Source organism: Octopus sinensis, linkage group LG18 (genome assembly GCF_006345805.1).
Source record: "Octopus sinensis linkage group LG18, ASM634580v1, whole genome shotgun sequence".
Classification (NCBI taxonomy): Eukaryota; Metazoa; Mollusca; class Cephalopoda; order Octopoda; family Octopodidae; genus Octopus; species Octopus sinensis.
In genome coordinates this window covers 12632672-12653594 of record NC_043014.1, presented here as the reverse complement: position 1 = coordinate 12653594, position 20923 = coordinate 12632672, and the positions used below count along the sequence as shown (strand labels likewise).

The following is a 20923-nucleotide window of genomic DNA, read 5'->3' as shown; positions in this document are numbered from 1 at the left end:
GGTCAGGATCAAGTGTCTTGCATAAGAGGTGAGTACATGGCTTAGACAGATAGATAGAGAGAGAGAGGTGAGGTTAAGGTACAAGGGGAATAGAAAGACAAAAGGGATAAAGGAACAGAAAAAGTTGGATGGGTAGGCAGGTGTGCATTTTTATGTAGCTATAAAATATTACTCTGTTATAAAAGAAAACTTACCAGCAGTTTTTATTAAATCTGTCAAACGATCCCGCTGAGATTTAATATTATCCAATTCTTGCCTTAAAGAATGAATTTCTTCAGCTGTAATATATAAGAAAAATGATTTAATAATATTTTGTTTTGGGATTTGGTTTGCAAGATTCTTTATGTGAGTTCGTGTGTTGAAGCATATTCTATTGTGTCTGGGGAGAGTCATTTTTTTTTTGTGCCTTATAGTTTAATACAGTCACATCGTTAAACGATGATGATGATGATGATGACTGGTAAAATTTCCACTTATTTCTTATTTTTATTTTCCTAAAATTTTCGTTGCATCTTGAAAAAGTTGCAAGACGCAATGAAAATTTTAGGAAAATAAAAATAAAAGTAAGTGGAAATTTTACCGCTGTGTAAAATTATAAGGCACAAAAAAAAATTTTCTCTCCCCAGACACAACAGATTTAATAATAATAATGATAATAATGATGGTGATGATGATCCATTATTCAAACCTAGTTAGCAAAGCTAACTAAGTCTGAACAATGGATTCAGCAATACTGGGAAAATAAATTGTTTAGAACTGACCAAAACAGATTTTATCAAGAGATTAATGATGATAAGAAACGTGAAAGGTTAATCCTTGATGCTAATGAAAGTTGACTTTTCTGGGGAAAGATATGGAGTAAGCAAGAACAACATAATAAAACAGTTGAATGGCTCTGCAGCCTGAAGGGACACAACTTCTTATCCCCAGTAAGAGGCTATCCACACCACCACCACCACCGGCAACAACAACAAGAACATGCTCAATACCACAGATTTGCTTGTCAATTATTTGACCATAACCAGTTGAGCATGTCCCGTAGTGCATCTCTAATCACAAGCAGAAGTAGTGGGGGAGCATCATAGCCATGTGTTGAGAGGAATTCTTTGAGGTTTGAGTAATTCACCTCTGGAAACATGGGTGTTTCATTCAACATCTTAACCCTTATTCAGGGACCTTTTGAGTAAGATGGGCTACTCAACCTGAAGAAAAGTTTAACTGGGCCCCACCTGCAAGGTAATGTGCTGTTAATCTTGATATGAGATCACTATGTTGCACACATGGCTGTGATGCATGTGCCTGGTGTACCTTTAACAGACGGGTATTCATGATGGGTATACTGGGCATCGTATATTTTACCCCAGTGTCACTTTGGTGGCATGCACTGCTCTCTCACTCAATAATAATAATAGTTTCAAATTTTGGCACAAGGCCAGCATTTTCGGGAGAGGGATAGTTGATTATATTGACCCCAGTACTCAATTGGTACTTATTCTATTGACCCTGAAAGGATGAAAGGCAAAGTTGACACTGGGAAGATTTGAACCCAGACAAAACGCTATAAAGCATCTTGCCTGGCATACTAACAATTCTGCCAACTCACCACCTTAATAATAATAATAATAATCCTTTCTACTGAAGTCACAAGGCTTGAAACTTGGGGGAGGGGGATAGTCAATTACATCAACTCTAGTACTCAACTGGTACTTATTTTACTGACCCCAAAATGATGAAAAGCAAAGCCAACCTTGACTGGATTTGAACTCAGAACACGAAGATAGATGAAATGCTGCTAAGATGTTTTGCCTGGTATGCTAACAATTTTACCAGCTTACTAGCATTAAGAGGAAGTTCTACTATTGCAATATTTACATGCTGAACAGTAACAAAATTGATAAAGAGGTAAAGTTCGTTGACCTGAGATTTGAAATACCATTCATCATAATGTGAAAGAATATTCAAAATATTTACATATTATCTAAACATTTTTTAAAAACTCTTTTGCCACCATATTTCTTGAAATGACAAAGAACTGAGATGCCTCTGCCCTCCACTTATTTCACAGCGTCAGCATCCTCTGTATGTGTGTGTGTGCATATGTACATACAGTAATACCTCACTTTAAGAGAACCTGCTTCACGAGAAACCGGGTTTACAAGTTTTATTTTACAAGAAATTTTTCAAGCACAAGATCCAAATTTTGAACAAAGTGCAAAAGTTTCTACTACCATAACAAATGCTTCGGTGTGTTACCAAGAAATTTATAGAGAGTGAAAAAAAAGCTTCTTCTAAGCAAACAACTCTGGAAATGTTTTTTTTTTTTTTGAGAGAAATCTACAAGAGATGGTGTGTATGAGTCTAGTGTGAGTGAAAGTGATTCAGAAAACGATTATAATAATGTTTTTCATCATAAATGATCTTGACATTCTTTTTACTTTACATAAAATATTCTTTACATTCTTCTGTTGTTTTATTGCCATTTATTTACAAGTATTATTCTTTACTATCCTTACTCTTTTACTTGTTTCAGTCATGTGACTGTGGCCATGCTGGAGCACCACCTTTAGTCGAGCAAATCGACCCTAGGACTTATTCTTTGTAAGCCAGGTACTTATTCAATCAGTCTCTTTCGCTGAACCACACACATATATATAATGGGCTTCTTTTCAGTTTCCGTCTACCAAATCCACTCACAAAACTTTGGTTGGCCCGAGGCTATAGTAGAAGACACTTGCCCAAGGTGCCACACAGTGGGACTGAACCCTCGAACCATGTGGTTGGTAAGCAAGCTACTTACCACACAGCCACTACTGCGCCTATTATAAATTTCATAGGTAAAATATTTTTCTGGGAACGAATTATGATTTATAACATTGCTACTATGGAAAATTATTGCTCTGCTTTATGAGTTTTCACTTTATGAGCAATCTCTGGAAACAAATTAACTTGTACATCAAGGCACTACTGTACAAACATACAACGATGGACTTCTTTCAGTTCCTGTCTACCAAATCCTCTCATAAAGTTCTGATGGTCTGGGGTCATAGTAGAAGACACTTACTCAAAGTGGCATACACATAAATCATCATCATCATCGTCGTTTAGCGTCCGTTTTCCATGCTAGCATGGGTTGGACGGTTCTACTGGGGTCTGTGAAGCCAGAAGGCTTCATCAGGCCCAGTCAAATCTGGCAGTGTTTCTACGGCTGGATGCCCTTCCTAACGCCAACCACTCCGTGAGTGTAGTGGGTGCTTTTTACATGCCACCCACACAGGTGCCAGACAGAGCTGGCAAACGGCCACGAACGGATGGTGCTTTTTATGTGCCACCGGCACAAGGGCCAGGCGAGGCTGGCAACGGACACGAAACGGGGCGGTGCTGGCAACGGTCGCGAAACGGAAGGTTCTCTTACATGCCACCGGCACTGGTAACACATCTGCAATTTCCATTGATCGATTTCCATTCTGATCCTCACTTGCCTCAACGGGTCTTCACAAGTAGAGTTTCGACATGCCACCAGCACTGGTAACACATCTGCAATTTCCATTGATTGATTTCCATTTCTGATCCTCACTTGCCTCAACGGGTCTTCACAAGTAGAGTATCGACATGCCACCGGCACTGGTAACACATCTGCAATTTCCATTGATCGATTTCGATTCTGATCCTCACTTGCCTCAACAGGTCTTCACAAGTAGAGTTTTGTGTCCCAAGAAGGGAAGGTATGCATACGTAGGCTGGCTCCATCCCAAGTAGAAGGCCACGGGTTATGGACTCACTTGTCCTGCCGGGTCTTCTCGCGCACAGCACACTTCCAGAGGACTCGGTCTCTAGTCATTTCCTCAGTGAGACCTAAAGTTCGAAGGTCGTGCTTCACCACCTCGTCCCAGGTTTTCCTGGGTTTGCCTCTTCCACAGGTTCCCTCAACCGCTAGGGTGTGGCACTTTTTCACACAACTATCTTCATCCATTCTCGCCACATGACCATAGCGCAATCGTCTCTCTTGCACACCACAACTGATGCTTCTTAGGTCCAGCTTTTCTCTCAAGGTACTTACACTCTGTCGATTATGAACACTGACATTACACATCCATCGGAGCATACTGGCTTCATTTCTTGCGAGCTTACGCATATCCTCAGCGGTCACGGCCCATGTTTCACTGCCATGTAGCATGGCTGTTCGTACACACGCATCATACAGTCTGCCTTTCACTCTGTGCGAGAGGCCTTTTGTCACCAGCAGAGGTAAGAGCTCTCTGAACTTTGCCCAAGCTATTCTTACTCTAGCAGTTACACTTTCAGCACACCCGCCCCCGCTGCTGACTTGGTCACCTAGGTAACGGAAACTATCAACTATTTCTAGTTTTTCTCCCTGGAAAGTGACGGAAGTTGGTCTCAGAGCATTTTCAGTGTTTATTGTTCCTGAGCATCTGCCACATACAAAAACCATCTTCCTAGTTAGCCTTCCTTTGACATTGCTGCACCTCTTATGTGTCCATAGCTTACACTTGGTGCATCTTATAGAGTTTCTACCAACACCTTTTCTACAGATCGAGCAGGGCCATCTACCTGAAGGCGTTTGTGATTTGTCTACCTTCCTACTGATTACGACTTTGGTTTTAGCTAGATTGACTCTGAGGCCTTCGATTCTAATCCTTGTTTCCACACCTGAAACTTCTCCTCCAGTTCTGATAGCGACTCAGCAATTAGAGCAAGGTCATCAGCATAGAGGAGCTCCCAAGGGCATCCTGTCTTGAATTCCTCCGTTATTGCCTGGAGGACTATGATAAATAGGAGGGGGCTGAGTACTGAGCCTTGGTGGACCCCTACCTCTACCCAGAATTCTTCACTGTACTCGTTTCCAACCCTCACCCTACTAGCAGCGTCCCTATACATGGCCTGCACAGCTCTCACTAACCATTCATCTATCCCTAGTTTCCTCATTGCCCACCAGATAAGGGATCGGGGGACCCTGTCGAAGGCTTTCTCCATGTCAACAAAAGCCAGGTACAGGGGCTTATCTTTGGCTAGGTATTTCTCCTGCAGCTGCCTTACCAGGAATATAGCATCAGTAGTACTTTTCCCTGGCACAAACCCAAACTGCATCTCATCTAAACTAACTCTCTCTCTAATTAGCTGGGCTATGACCATCTCCGTAACCTTCATTGCCTGATCCAACAGCTTGATACCTCTGTAGTTATTTGTATCTAGGGCGTCACCTTTACCTTTGTAGCAGTTGACTATTATGCTGCTACACCAGTCATTGGGTATGACTCCTTTGTGTATCACCTGATTAACTATATGGGTGACTAGGCTATAGCCGACACTACCAGACATTTTGAGCATCTCTGCAGTGATTCCTGATGGGCCTGGGGCTTTTCCTGTCTTCATGCTTCTAATTGCCTTAGCTACCACGGAACTATCAACTCGGATAGCTGGTCCCTCTGTTGGGTCAACATTCGGCAGACTCTCTTTATCCCATTCATTTTCTTTATTCAGCAAACTTTCATAGTGGCATCTCCAAACCTCTCTCTTTGCATCCTCATTTAGCGCAAGTGAACCATCTTCCATACGAACACACTTCTCTCCTACCACATCACGATTCTCTCTCACACACTGTCTTGCAACGCGAAACACCTTGAAATGGTCTTCAAAATTTGAAACAAAGCAAGCCCACAGCACAAAAAAAAAAAGAAAAGAGTGAGTGTACTCTGCTAAACGTGTAATGAATGCTGGAGCTGTGCTGGTATGCACATATGATATATATGAACAATAACCATTGGGTGAAGAAAGGCTTAGCAATTTTAGTGAAGGAAACCTGCTGAAGAAGAAGCCATGAGGTGTGGCAAAAGTTGATCTCAGGATACTGAATTTCATGGGAACAACAAGGGACTGCAACAAATGGCAAGGCTCTGTGCAGGAGGAAACTTGTTCAATCCATGTAAGCAAGGGGGAAAAAAAAGGGACATAAAATGCAGATGAAATAAAAATACTAGGCTTTGATTACATCTTCATTGACTAAGTTAAAAATCAAATTAAGGTGGCGAGCTGGCAGAATCATTAGCACACCAGGCAAAATGCTTCGCGGCATTTCGTCCATCTTTAAGTTCTGAGTTCAAATGCTGCCGAGGTCAACTTTGCCTTTCATCCTTTTGGGACCAGTAAAGTAAGCACCAGTTGAGCACTGGGGTCAATGCAATCGACTTGTTCCTTCCCCCAAATTTGCTGGCCTTGTGCCAAAATTTGAAATCAAATTTATTATACTTACTTTGAACTTCCACTCCATTATCACACATCAATTGGTCATTTTTATCCTGTATTTCTGTAATATAATCAGCAGCTCGTTCCAATATTGCCAGTGTACTCTAAAAATAATAAAATAATTGTATTTGTTATATATATATATATTTCCTGTTGGTGAAGGCACGTGGCTTAGTGGTTAGGGTATTGCACTGATGATCGCTAGATTTTGGGTTCGATTCTTAGACTGGGCAGCATGTTGTGTTCTTGAGCGAAAACACTTGATTTCACACTGATCCAGTTTCCCTATCAATCAGTGGGGAATGCTGGCCGGCTCATCCAACCAGCAGAGTGGCATCATTTGAAAGGCAAAACAATGCAAAGCACACTGTGATTACTGATGTGCAACAATGTCTCACAGTTTGGTCAGCCATGTGGGCATGAGATTTCCTACTGAGATAACAAATTTAAAAAGAAAAAAAATTAAACAGAAGAACAAATGAAAAATGTCACATATAGGCGCAGAAGTGGCTGTGTGATAAGTAGCTTGCTTACCAACCACATGGCTCTGGGTTCAGTCCCACTGCGTGGCACCTTGGGCAAGGGTCTTCTACTATAGCCTCAGGCCGACCAAAGCTTGTGAGTAGATTTGGTACACAGAAACTGCAAGAAGCCCGTCGTATATATGTATATATATATATATATATGTATATGTTTGTGTGTCTGTGTTTGTCCCCCTAGCATTACTTGACAACTGATGCTGGTGTGTTTATGTCCCTGTTACTTAGCGGTTCGGCAAAAGAGACCAATAGAATAAGTACTAGGCTTACAAAGAATAAGTCCCGGGGTCAATTTGCTCGACTAAAGGCAGTGCTCCAGCATGGCCGCAGTCAAATGACTGAAACAAGTAAAAGAGAGTAGAGATTATGAAAGGCAATTCTTTAGTATAAAGAAATGTAAATTGAAGGCAGAGGTCCAGCATGGCCACAGTTAAATGACTGAAACAAGTAAAAATAAAAGAAGAATTACAAAACTATTGTCTACTGATATCTTTTGCTTAATACAATAATTGCATTTTGTGCATACGTGGATAGGAGGAGATGAAGTGTGTGTGTCTTATTGTTTGTGTTTGTCCCCCACCACTGCTTGACAACCAGTGTTGGTGTGTTTACGTCCATGTAACTTAGTGGTTTGGCAAAAGAGAACAATTGAATAAATACCAAGCTTTAAAAAAGATAAGCACTGCTGTCAATTCACTTGACCAAAATAGTCAACCACAAGTAAAAGATAAAAGATGCATACATGCATATACGACACAACCATAAGAGATAGATCAAAGATGATCCACATTTACTATTAAGGACCATAGGACAAAAAGGTAAAGGCTTCCTCCAGTGATGAATGACCATGGGATTGCACCTAGAGAGTTCCCCCCTGAGGCACAAGCCCAAGCAAAGTTGTTTACGGAAGACCAGCAGTTGCCCATGCTCCCCTCTCCACACCATTATATGTACATAGGGTAATGGGTAAAGACCCATAACGATCATGAATGACTGTGGGGTTGCACCTAGCCTCCCCTCTTCATGCTACCAATGTTACCCAAGAGAAAGACAAAGACTGATACAGCTTGACACCAGTGATGATACAACTCATTTCTACAGCTGATTCAAGTAGAGCAACATGAGATAAAGTGTCCTGCTCAAGAACACAACACTAAGCCCAGTTCAGGAATCAAACTCACAACCTTGATTGTGACCTTGATGCTCTAACCACTGAACCACAGGGCCATAGGGTAGTCTGTGTAAAACTGTTGGACCTCTGACCAATTGACCAATCTGAAATCTCAAACAGTTTGAGAGAGGCAGGAGCTGTTGTGTAGCAGTAAGATCTGAGGTGAATTTCCTTGATCAGGAATTGGTTAGATAATCTCATGAGAGCAAAGGCTTTCTTTGGAATGTTGGTGAGTTGGTGTGTTGCAGAGGAACATTTGCAGGTGAGAAAACTAATTAAAGCGGCCATTTTAAGGATATTTCAAAATAGAAAGTGAAGTGTTGTTTAGCAACATAAGCAACGTCAGGTACTATCATCATCATCATCATCATGGTTTAACGTCCGCTTTCCATGCTAGCATGGGTTGGACGATTTGACTGAGGACTGGCAAACCAGATGGCTGCACCAGGCTCCAATCTGATCTGGCAGAGTTTCTACAGCTGGATGCCCTTCCTAACGCCAACCACTCCGAGAGCGTAGTGGGTGCTTTTACATGCCACCAGTACGAGGGTCAGTCAGGCAGTACTGGCAATGGCCATGCTCAACTGGTGTTTTTTACAAGCCATCTGCCTTTACAAAGCTGTTTTCTGTCATAATTCTGAGCAAGGCCTGGCATAGCTTTTATTTCTGTCCATGAATTACACAGAAAAGAAGTTGATGCCAAAAGGACTTTGTAAACATTTGAGAGAACATGAAATAATTCTCTTTTTTTTTTGGAATAGTGGACCTCAAACAGCACATAAAGCTATAAATAATGGGTTGAAAAATTCTTTTGGATACAAAAATCAAAGATCTGTCCAACAGGTAGCTTTTAACTTTTTCTATCCAAAAGAGGTTTTCAACCCAATATTTATATGCTATGTTTATAGCTCTATGTCTGCTTCAAGATCCCCTATTCCAAAACAAAGAATTTCTTTTCTTTTACTCGTTCCAGTCATCAGAATGCAGCCAGACTGGGGCACCGCCTACAAGGATTTTTAATCAAATGAATTGACTGCAGTACATTTTCTTCTTTTAAGCCTCGTACTTATTCTATTGGTCTCTATTGCCAAGGTGCTAAGTTATGGAGATGTAACCCCCACCAACACCGGTTGTCAAGTAGGGGACAAACAGAGACACAAAGACACACACAATGGGCTTCTTTCAATTTCTGACAACCAAATCCACTCACAAGGCTTTGGTTGGCCTGAAGCTGTAGTAGAAGACACTTGCCTAAGGTATCAATCACACAGTGGGACTGAACCTGGAACCATGTGTTTGCGAAGCAAGCTTCTTAACCACACCCTCATCAAAGTTCATAAATTCTCATGACATCGACAACATACAGTTCTCAATAAGAATAAACTTACTAAAATGGACAGAGAAATTCAAAAGAAACAAACTATCCAAAGTATTCACATTCTCTGAACTTCAATACTAACTCATTTAAACTCCTTTGCGGACATAAACTATAGAACATAGGTCATCCATAAGTGGTTCCATTTTGGAGATGGCAGAAAGATGTTTCTGTTACATCATTATCATCATTATCGTCATTTAACGTCCGTTTTTCATGCTGGCATGGGTTAGATGATTTGGCTGGAACTGTTAAGCCAGAGAGCTGTACCAGCTCCCAGTCTAGTTTGGCATAGTTTCCACGGCTGGACACCCTTCCTAATGCCCACCACTCCAAGAGTGGAACGGGTGCTTTTTACGTGCCACTGGCATGGGTGCCATTTACATGACACTGGCAACGGTCAAAACTATGATTTCAAGGGTGCCATGACTACAATTTCATTTGCACCGCATATCACCAAATGTCTCGGTCACTTGTTATCACTGACTACAAATGATTACAAAGTAATTTCCTTGCATTAAATCATGTTCGGGTTTACTCTTTTGCTCGTTTCAGTCATTTGACTACGGCCATGCTGGAGCATCACCTTTAGTCGAGCAAATCGACCCCAGGACTTATTCTTTGTAAGCCTAGTACTTATTCTATCGGTCTCTTTTGCTGAACCACTAAGTTATGGGGACATAACACACCAGCATCGTTGTCAAGCGATGTTGGGGGAACAGACACAGACAAACACACACACACACACACACACATACATATATATATGTATATATACACAAAGGGCGTCTACCAAATCCACTCGCAAGGCTTTGGTCGGCCAGAGGCTATAGTAGAAGACACTTGCCCAAGGTGCCACGCAGTGGGATTGAACCCGGAACCATGTGGTTCGCAAGCAAGCTACTTAGCACACACCCACTCCTACGCCTATACTCAGTTTACTTGTATTTGTTTGTTTTTATAAACATTAAGTAAAAATAGTACCTGCTTTTCATTATTTCTTATTCGGGGCAAAAGGTGACCAATGTTTTCAATTTTAGTCTTGATTTTCTCTTTTCGCTGCTTTTCGGAATTGTTGTGAGTAATGCGTTTCTGATCTTGCTCAGTGGTACTAGAAATTCACAAAATAAAGAGGAAATTCTTATATATAAAGATTTTAGAAAATAAAATATCTTTCAAAAGAAGCTATAATTCTATTCTAAAATCATCATGTTTAATGTCATAAAAGACACACGGGCTTATTAGATGCATTCCAATTTCAGTAAAGTATACTTTGGGGAAAAAATTTTAGTGCACTAAAACTTATGGGAGGCTCAACTTCACATATAGGACCTAAGGCAATTTTTTGAGACATTTTGGGTGCAAATAGAAAGTGTGATGTATAATGCCATCAAATAAGGCAAGGGAAGTTATTTTCACGTGAGTGTCTGGCAACAAAATGTGAAACTAGAATTTTATACAGCAAATTGAGTTTTACTTGAAGTGTTAAACAAAACTACCAAAGCAATAAATATATTTGGGCAACAAAAAAATATGCATATGGGCAGTAATTACATATAAAGAAATCTTAACATCTGGTAGCATTATGAAAAGAAATAGGAGTATAAACATTTTTTTACTGTTGGGAAATTTTTAATATCTAATCTATAGCATTTAATTTGGCTCAAATATTCTACTTGTTTTTTGGCCTCTCACACCTACTCTACAATGTCATACTAAAAATATACAACCACATCATCAAAATCTTGAAACCATGAGATAATGCATGAGTAATTCAAAACAATGTGAATAAATAAGCATTACATTAGAATAATCTAAAATGCTAGGGGGTTAATTAGTGGTACCACTTTGAAATGCTCACTATTTAGAAAAGAACAAAACTTAGTTACTAAGAATTACTAAAATTCAAGAGAAATAACGGAAGTTTGCATTACAGCAAGAGACAATACTGAAACAATAATAGCTGGAGTATGTTAATACTTCAAGAAGAATTGTTTTGGATTTATGAGTAATGTTCATAAGTGTTTTAATAATAAGTTTGATTTCGAATGGCTAAAAGCTGTATAAAATAAAATCAATTAGCACATACAACTGACATCAAACTAACTACTTACAAGAACCACACCAACATTTTTTATTTGAGATGAGAAAACAGGCAAGCTGAAGAAATTTCTTATTTACAAAAACTTTATTCAAAAGTTTTGAATAAAGTCTTAAAGTATTACTATGAGAAGGTCTAGGTATGTGGTAAACAAACTTTAACAGCAGATAACCCACTCAATATTCATTTCTTTTCAGATTTGACCCCTTAGAAATAATGAAAAGAACCAAGCTAAGCTTTGAACAAAGAAAATTTATCCTACAATGCTACTGGAAGTTTGGAACCATAATAAAAGTTCAAAGACAGTTTAAGAGGAAGTTTCAGAAAAATCCACCTACGTGAATTAGCATCAATTAGTGATAAGTTTGAAGCAGATGGAACTGTTCAGAATGTCCACAAAATCATTTCAGAGGACAGTGGACACTGATGAATCTCAGCTTCTGTAATTATAATTATATGAATGCAGAGATGCACATATTTCATTCCCCACATTTATACGTAACTAGTTCTCCTCTCCTTATGTCCACTTCCCTTTGTCATTCATTCATCTGACAGTCTCAATATCCTCTCATCATCATCACCACCATCATTTAATGTATGTTTTCCATGCTGGCATGGGTCGGATGGTTTGACCAATGCTGGGGAGCTGCTCCAGACTCCAGTCTGACTTGGCACATTTTCTATGGCTGGACACCCTACCTAACACTTTACAGAGTATCACTATTACACACCATCTCATATCAGCCCTTTCCTGACCCACTCCCGTTTCCTTCACCTTCTCCTAAAATGATATTCACCACTGACCATGCACCCTACCCTGTTTGCTGTCCACCACATCACCTGTATCTCCTTCTCTAACCATTTGCCACTCACCTCACACTCTTGTGAACTTGTCTGCTTCCCCCACCCCAAACTACCTCACCTATCCCCTCTGTCCCTATACCCATCACATTGAATCTCTTTGACCTTGGAGGTACATTGTGACAGCTTATCATCACTCCCTTTTTCCTGTTATGGTAGCCATGTATCTCTTCTATAGCAAGATATCTGTTGTTTTTATCACCCCACCCATCATACTCTTACCTTTCAACCTCTGGCATAAAGCCATCTCCTTCAATACTACAGCCCCTCCTAAACAACAGGGTCTTGTTTTGTGACCTATTCGGCAACCTCACTAGTGCTGGTGACATAAAAAGGCACCCAGCACACTCTGTAAAATGGTTTGCATTAGGAATCTTGTCCAACAATAGAAACCATTATTGACACTGGAGCTCAACACAGCCCTCCGATCTGTTGGATTCTGTTAGACTGTTCAACTCATGCCAGCATGGAATACAAACAATAATGATGATGATGATGATGTCATGTGTGTATGTATGCATGCACACACACATATATATACATACATGTAATAATTAATGGATGAAGAATGGCTAACAAGTGAAATCATTTCAGGAAGCAAGAAAAAATAAAATGGTATCATGGGGGAGATATATATAAGGAGGAGATTGAGTAAGATGCCGATTTGTATATATATATATATATATACATACACATATGCACACAGTGTTTGCAGAATTCAGTTTTGCAGTGGTGGGTGGGACTTCTCAAGAACCTCATCTTGCCAGACATCCCAGCCCCTTTCTCACCTCTTCTGTGAAGTACAAGGTCCTGAGATTAGTCTTCATCATTTTATTTCATGTTTTTTGGGGTTTCCTTCTTGACCCCCAAAAAGGATGAAGGCAGAGTCGACCTCAGTGGAATTTGAACTCAGAACATAAAGATGAATGAAATACTGCTATAAATTTTGTCTGGCATGCTAACGATTCTGCAGCTCGCTGATATAATATTGGCTGATGAAAACTGATGACACAGAAGTACATGTGTCCCACAATCTGTCATTCATGGCCCAATGTGTTTTCACACACGTTGTCTGTGAGGAGAATTTTTTAAATTTTAGCTGTGAAAGGGCTTCCTATGTCTTAAGTGTCCACAAATGTATTAATTAAGATTGTACACATGTATATTTTATTCAACATTGCTTTGTGTGCCTCCTCTTAACATATATAGAGACATGTATGCATAGGCATGGCTGTGGGGTGAGAAACTTGCTTCCCAACCACATGGATCCGGGTTCAGTCCCACCACGTGGCACCTTGGACAAGTGCCTTCTATTATATCCTCGGGCTGACCAAAGCCTTGTGAGTGGACTTGGTAGAGGGAAACTGAAAGAAGCCCATTGTGTGCGTATGTGTGTGTCTGTGTTTGTCCCCCACTCCATCACCTCTTGACAACTGGTGTTAGTATGTTTACATCCCCATAACTTAGCAGTTCAGCAAAGAGACTGATAGAATAAGTACTAGGCTTACAAAGAATAAGTCCTGGAATCAATTTCTTTGACTAAAACCCTTTAAGGTGGTGCTCCAGCATGGCCGTAGTCAAATGACTGAAACAAGTAAAAGAATAAAAGAATATATATACATATATATATATTAATTGCTGGCAAGGACACAGTATTTCATTTTGCAACTATAATATACTACCAAGTATATTTACAAGTCAATATTGTGTCTTATCCTGTGTTAGCAGTGTGATATTCTCATTTTAAAGTTTATCTACAGAATTCAGAACCAGCACAGCATCATCATCATCATCATCGTTTAATGTCCGCTTTCCATGCTGGCATGGGTTGGACGATTTTACTGAGGACTGGCGAACCAGATGGCTGCCCAGGGCGCCAATCTTGATCTGGCACAGTTTCTACAGCTGGATGCCCTTCCTAATGCCAACCATTCTGAGAGTGTAGTAGGTGCTTTTACATGCCACCGGCACGAGGGCCAGTCAGGTGGTACTGGCAACAGCCATACTCAAATGGTGTTTTTTTTTACATGCCACCTGCACAGGAGCCAGTCCAGCGGCACTGGCAACGACCTCGCTCGAATGTTTTTTCATCTGCCACCAGCACAAGTGCCAGGAAGGTGACGCTGGTAACGAATGGTGCTTTTTACGTCCCACTGGCACGGAAGCCAGTTAGCTGCATAAACGAATATTTCTATGCTTACATAGACATCAAAGATTCCTATCTTAGATCACATTGTTTACATTGGCTTACCAGCTGCTGTCTAACTGTCCAACCCATGTTAGTATGGAAATGAAAGTTAAATGATAATGATGATGATGACGATAACGACATTAATGGATACCTGCTGATGATGAGGTGCAAAGAACGCTGAAACCATGTGATACAGCAGTTCCATAACCAATACAGAACAGTCCTTCCTCAAAGTCCATCTCTTGACCTCATTGTGGTGGGAAGGTTAAAGGAGTGAGTGTCAGAGCTATGCCACCAGGGACTTCGAGTCCCTGATAGGACCACCCAAGGTCGAGAGGTCTGGCACTGGCGGGCCCAGGGCTGCAACCCAGCTCACTGGAGGACAATGGTGAGTTTCAGGCAGCATCTGTTCTGGAATCTAGTGGCTTCCTGGTGGCGCTGGATCATATCTGCAGGAATCCTGCAGCAAGAAGGCATAACACAAGGATGACCTGCCACCAGGTGTGTATGGTGGCTTACAAACACAGATGGGAACTGTTTTCACAGACTCTGCTCATCCTTTGAAACTCCTATGAACTCACCTGTGATGCAGTGAACTGAATAGGAGCTGGCTTAAGCCCTTTCAGGTGAATGCCATTACAACAACAATGCTGGACAGTTCTCATCTGTTACTATTTCTGTGCTTCTATGCATTAAACATCTATGCGAGAGACTTTCTCAGGACAAATGCTGCAGCATTATGGCATTCCAATAAAGTAGGATATAAAGACTGTCACCCAGTAATAATCCTTTCTACTATAGGCACAAGGCCTGAAATTTTGGGTAAGGGATAGTCGATTACATTGACCACAGTACTTGACTGATACTTATTTTATTGACCCTTAGAAAGGATGAAAAGTAAAGTTGACCTCGGCAGAATTTGTACTCAGAACGTAAAGATGGATGAAATACCTATTTCTTTACTACCCACAAGGGGCTAAACAGAGGGGACAAACAAGGACAGACAAACGGATTAAGTCGATTATATCAACCCCAGTGCTTAACTGGTACTTAATTTATCGACCCCGAAAGGATGAAAGGTAAAGTTGACCTCGATGGAATTTGAACTCAGAACGTAATGGCAGACGAAATACTGTGAAGCATTTCGCCGGCGTGCTAACGTTTCTGCCACTACACATTTTGCTTGGTGTGCTAACAATTCTGCCAGCTCATGCCTTAATAATAATAGTAATAATAATGAATATGATAATAATATAATCCTTTCTACTAAAGGCACAAGAACTGAAATTTTGGGGGAGGGGAACACTTGATTACAATGACCCCAGTGTTTCCCTGGTAACTTAGTTTGTCAACCCTGTTGAACTCAGAACATAATGATGGACAAAATACCGCTAAGTATTTTGTCTGGCGAGCTAATGGTTTTGCCAGCTTGCCACCTTTTAAACAGTATGTATGGGATGGCACTAATGGTTTCAAGGTTAGAAAGAGTTTAACAAGTAAGATTCAGTCTAAACGAAGTAACCACACAGCTAAACCCACACACGCATTCAGTAATGATGCAACCTCCATCACTAATATCTGACATAAGTTTGTTTCAAGCATACAATGTCATTAGGCTGGAGTTTATTTTCATTTCTGGAGTGTAGAAGCAATTGGGAGTACAAGACAGGATGCCTGTCTGCCAGTTAGCCACAATGTTATGCCCAGCTACTGCTGGAACTTGCTTTTAGTTGAATAGACTGGTACAGCCTGACATAACACAATGCTTTCTGCCTGGTTCATGAACTGGACCTAACACTCTACAATCATAAGTTCAACACCATCTTCATCATTAGACCACACACCATCATACTTATACGTGTGTCTGTCTATCCACATGCATGTCTGACTCTGTGACTCCGTACAGACACTGCACTAGGATTGTGGTAATGATTGGGCACACGTCACATAAACAAGATAGCTAACCACTTGACTGTATGATGTTTTAACCCTTTCGTTACCGTATTTATTTTTGAGATGTTCTGGGTTTCTTTCAATTATTTTAGACGTAGCAAAGAATTTAGTAAAATAACTTCATGATCATTAAGCTAGTGTGAGGAACATAAATTGTGACTAAAGTTTGCTGGAAGATTTTAATTCAAAATTTATGAAAACAAGACATTTGTACTACAGAACCAGAGGCGGTTTCGGCCGGGTTGGTAATGAAAGGGTTAAAGAACAGTCTAATCAGGTATAGAATAGACACAAGAAGTCTCATTTAAACCATACCACCATGGAAAAAGCAGATATAAAAACAATCAGGATAATGATGATGAAGACTCGGATGTACATCAAGATTATGATTAATAATTTTCCAATATAAATCAATTATTAATCTAAACAAATATCCTCGCAAAGTAATTGCTCGCTGTTAGTTAATTCACAGATACTGGATACAGGTTTAATTAAAAATTTTCACAATTTGTAACAAATGAATATCATTTTAAAATTTCTATTGTAGCCCAGAACATTTCATCATCATCATCATCATCATTTAGCGTCCGCTTTCCATGCTAGCATGGGTTGGACGGTTCAACTGGGGTCTGTGAAGCCAGAAGGCTGCATCAGGCCCAGTCTGATCTGGCAGTGTTTCTACGGCTGGATGCCCTTCCTAACGCCAACCACTCCGTGAGTGTAGTGGGTGATTTTTTTAACCAAATATATAGTTGATTACAATTTAAACCCTTAGCATTTAAACTAGTCATATGTGGCTGAAATTTTTGATATGTTTTATGTTTTTTATATAATATTAATATTAAACTCAACCACCTTTAAATAATAAAAATTAATTTAATCAAAAAAAATTTTAATAAAATTATCCTCTCAACGTAAGTGAAACACATTACAATTATGTTAATTTCAAAACAGCTAGATCTGGCCTCTTACACCTACCCTACAATGTCATTCTAAAAATAAACAAGCATATAAAAATCTCAAACCTACAAGATTAGTTAAAAAATAATCCTTTCTCCTTAGGCAAAAGGCTTGAAATTTTAAGGGAGGGGAATAGTACTCAAGGAGACCCATCCACAACAGCAGAATCGATATCCTAAACCACCTTGCTTAATGCTCCCTTCCTAGCTGAAGGGGTTTTTGTTTTAGAAGTTACTCGGTGACCTTGTTGGTGCTGATGCCATGTAAAAAGCACCGGTGCTGGTGCCACATTACATGAAACCCAATGCTCAATTGACACTTATTTCATTGACCCAAAAGGATGAAAGACAAAGTCAACCTCAGCAGAATTTGAACTCAGAATGTAAAGATGGATGAAAATGCTAAGCATTTTGTCTGGCACGACAGTAATCTGAAAGCTAAAGGCTCAAAACTAATGATTAAAAAGCTTGTAAAAGTTCAATTATCTATATATATATATATAAAGCTGAAGTTGTCTGTGTATGGCAGGTTTGGTAGCCTTCAACTAACACTATCTCCTCCAAGACCCTGCGGCGCAAGTTGACCAAAATTGAGAGTATAATAGAAGAAGGGTTGCTCTTCCTTCCGTAGAAGAAAAAATTCAAATCGGACCATGTTAGGACCAAAAATTATTTACATCAAAAAGGTGCTTTTTTTCTATGAAAATCCCTATTTTTTAACGACTTTTTGACTGCTGTGTTGCTATTTTTCGGTGTATTTCAACCAGAAAAATGTTCACTTAAAAAGAATGACAAGCTGCATAATGCAAAATTTTTACTTTTCAAAAATTCCAATTCTAAAGGGTCGAAAAGAAAACAAGCCCAAGCAACGCTGGGCTATACTGCTAGTTTAATGACAAACACAAAATGACTTATCAAATGTTTTGATAAATTCAGACATAAATTCAATTCGCAAAGAATCTCTGTACACACACTTACCTTTCTATTGTTGATTGAGTAATTTTGAACCTATTTTCCATCTTTGTTCTAAAAAGCCATGTCACATCTACATATTAGCAATGTACTTTCGCCTGCTGCATACATCAATAGTCTGCAATGGACAGGGTGCCTTATAAGTTGCACTATTCATTGTTTTATGCAGAAATAACATTTTATCAACAGAAAAAAAAAAGGGTTGAAAAAAACATATTACTAGATTTGAAGAAATAATTCAATGAAAAAGAATCTAAGTTTCCAAAGACTGATTTTGGTTGGAATATGAAAACGAGAAACATTTGACAATAAACAATCTAACAGTTCTTGTAACATACAAAAGGGATTTGAATTAACCCTCTTGGGGCACCCAGGCCAATTGATCAGCCCAAGTGATACAAGCTAAAAAGACTCTGAGGCTGATCCATCAGCCCGATGAAACATCTTTCAGTAGATAAAATATAAAACTATATAATATACGGAGATGTACTTGCATAGCAAGTGACCTGATCTGAGATCATGTGCTGGAACGGAAACAATTGCAGCGTGGAAGTTGTTTATAAGCCATTTAAGAAACATACAAAAACTGTTAGATTCACTTCAACATTTAAATTTAATTTGCCAAAATATTTTTGTCGCTTTGAAACCGCAACCTGTTCATTGACAAAATAAGATGCAACACGGAATTTTGTCAGTGAAGAGGTCACAGTCTCAAAGCGATGAAAATATTTTGGCAAATTAAATTTAAATGTTGAAGTGAATCTAACGGTTTTTGTGTGTTTCTTAAATGGCTTATATAATATACGTAGTTTCCCATACTAATAAAGTAGTTTTAGACACTTTATCCTTTTGTTTTCTACAAGCACCCATCATTTACAATCTCAACAAAAAAAAAACATTTTGGTCTTTTTGGTTGCACATACCAAAACTGTGTGTCTCAAAAGGATCAATAAAAAAAAAGATTGTCACAAACTGCCAGCAAGACACGACAGGAAATTTTGTAAAAGCACTACTTTCTCTGTGTGAAACGTTGCCCAGCCTTATTTTATCCTTCTGATATGAACCCATCTGATACTGCTTCTATTTACGACACAAACTTCCTGTTTTGAAGTGATTTACAGTAAAGTCTCCCCATCAAAATTTCATGTTCATTCATGTTCCAACCACTGGATTAATAATAATGATTTCAAATTTTGGCACAAGGCCAGCAAGTTTGAGGGATGGGGTAAGTCGTTTACATTGACCCCTGTGTTCCAGTGGTACTTATTTTATCGACCCTGAACGGACAGAAGGCAAAGTCAACCTTGGTGGGACTTGAACTCAGAACATAAGGACAGATGTAATAGCACTATGCATTTTGCCTGAAATGCTAATGATTCTGCCAGCTCACTACCTTACCACTGGATTAATAACGGTAAAGATATTTGACTAAACTCTTCATTATTTTCAAAATTAATTGAAACAAAAGCAATATATTTTCAACAGAAATATGCTAATGAAAGGATTAATGGTGTTTTGATATATTCTTCAACAGTTATATTCTTCAACAGTTTACATCCTCGTAATTTAGCGGTTCAGCAAAGGAGACCAATAGAATAAGTACTAGGCTTACAAAGAATAAGTCCTGGGGTCAATTTGCTCGACTAAAAGGCGGTGCTCCAGCATGGCCACAGTCAAATGACTGAAACAAGTAAAGGAGTAATGAAGTACTTAGATCAAGTGTCGAAGAAGGCAAACAAGAACACACTACATTATCTTCTTGGGTTTTGGGTTATTTTAAAGACATTGAATTTTCTCAAAGTTAGAAAATTAAAATAAGACCTACAATGAATTGAACAATTGTCCTGGGAAGCAAATGCATATTTTATAAAAACAAACACAACATTATTGAAAGCCGAGGGGAAATGTTTGTTAATCAATCTGCATTGTTATCTGATTTTTACAAATATCTATTTTAAAACCTTTTAGCGTTCAGATTACTCAGTGAAATTTAATGCTTATTTATTCACATTGTTTTGAATTAATCATGCATTACCTCACAGCCTTGAGACTTCAGTGGTATGATTGCTTATTTTTAGAACAGCATTTCAGGATAGGTGTGAGGGCTGGATCCAGTCAATTTGAAACTGGTAGAATATTTTGGGCCAGATATGCTAAAGAATTAAACTACCAATGATTTTGTAACAGAGACAAAAACCAAGGCTTTTTTTAATCCCCCAGAAATATATTTGGAAAAAAAAATTTTTTTTTTAAATACAATTAATAAAACTAATGAATTTGGACGTAGTTAAAAAATACGATATGCTGAATTTAAATATTTTCCCTGTTAATGAAAGATATTTAAAAGTGATCTGAGATCTGTAATACTGCACTTCTACATTTCATTCCTGAAGCAAAAAAAACACACACACACAGGTGCAGAGACATGGCTGTGTGATTAAGCTGGCTTTGCAACCACAAGGTGTTCCATGGCATCTTGGAAAGTGTCACCTACTATAACGCTTGGCTTGACCAATATCTAGTGAGTGAACATGGTAGAT

At 39.2% G+C, this 20923-nt stretch overlaps 1 protein-coding gene across 4 annotated transcripts in view; it reads right to left on the bottom strand.

The window, feature by feature from the left end:
* Positions 1-20923, bottom strand: part of LOC115221292 (flocculation protein FLO11-like) — a 53167-nt gene that overhangs the window by 6770 nt on the left and 25474 nt on the right. Inside the window, exons 1-5 of one of the 4 annotated variants that reach the window (XM_036510718.1) lie at positions 18390-18507; positions 11786-11887; positions 10331-10457; positions 6269-6365; positions 195-278 (exon numbers count right to left, since the gene is read on the bottom strand). In XM_036510718.1, coding sequence (XP_036366611.1) covers positions 195-278; positions 6269-6296 — 112 coding nt within the window. In that variant the 5' untranslated portion in view covers positions 6297-6365; positions 10331-10457; positions 11786-11887; positions 18390-18507. Of the gene's footprint in view, positions 1-194; positions 279-6268; positions 6366-10330; positions 10458-11785; positions 11888-18389; positions 18508-20923 lie in introns of those variants that run through there. The other 3 variants (XM_029791439.2, XM_036510719.1, XM_029791440.2) reach the window with 3 other exon arrangements.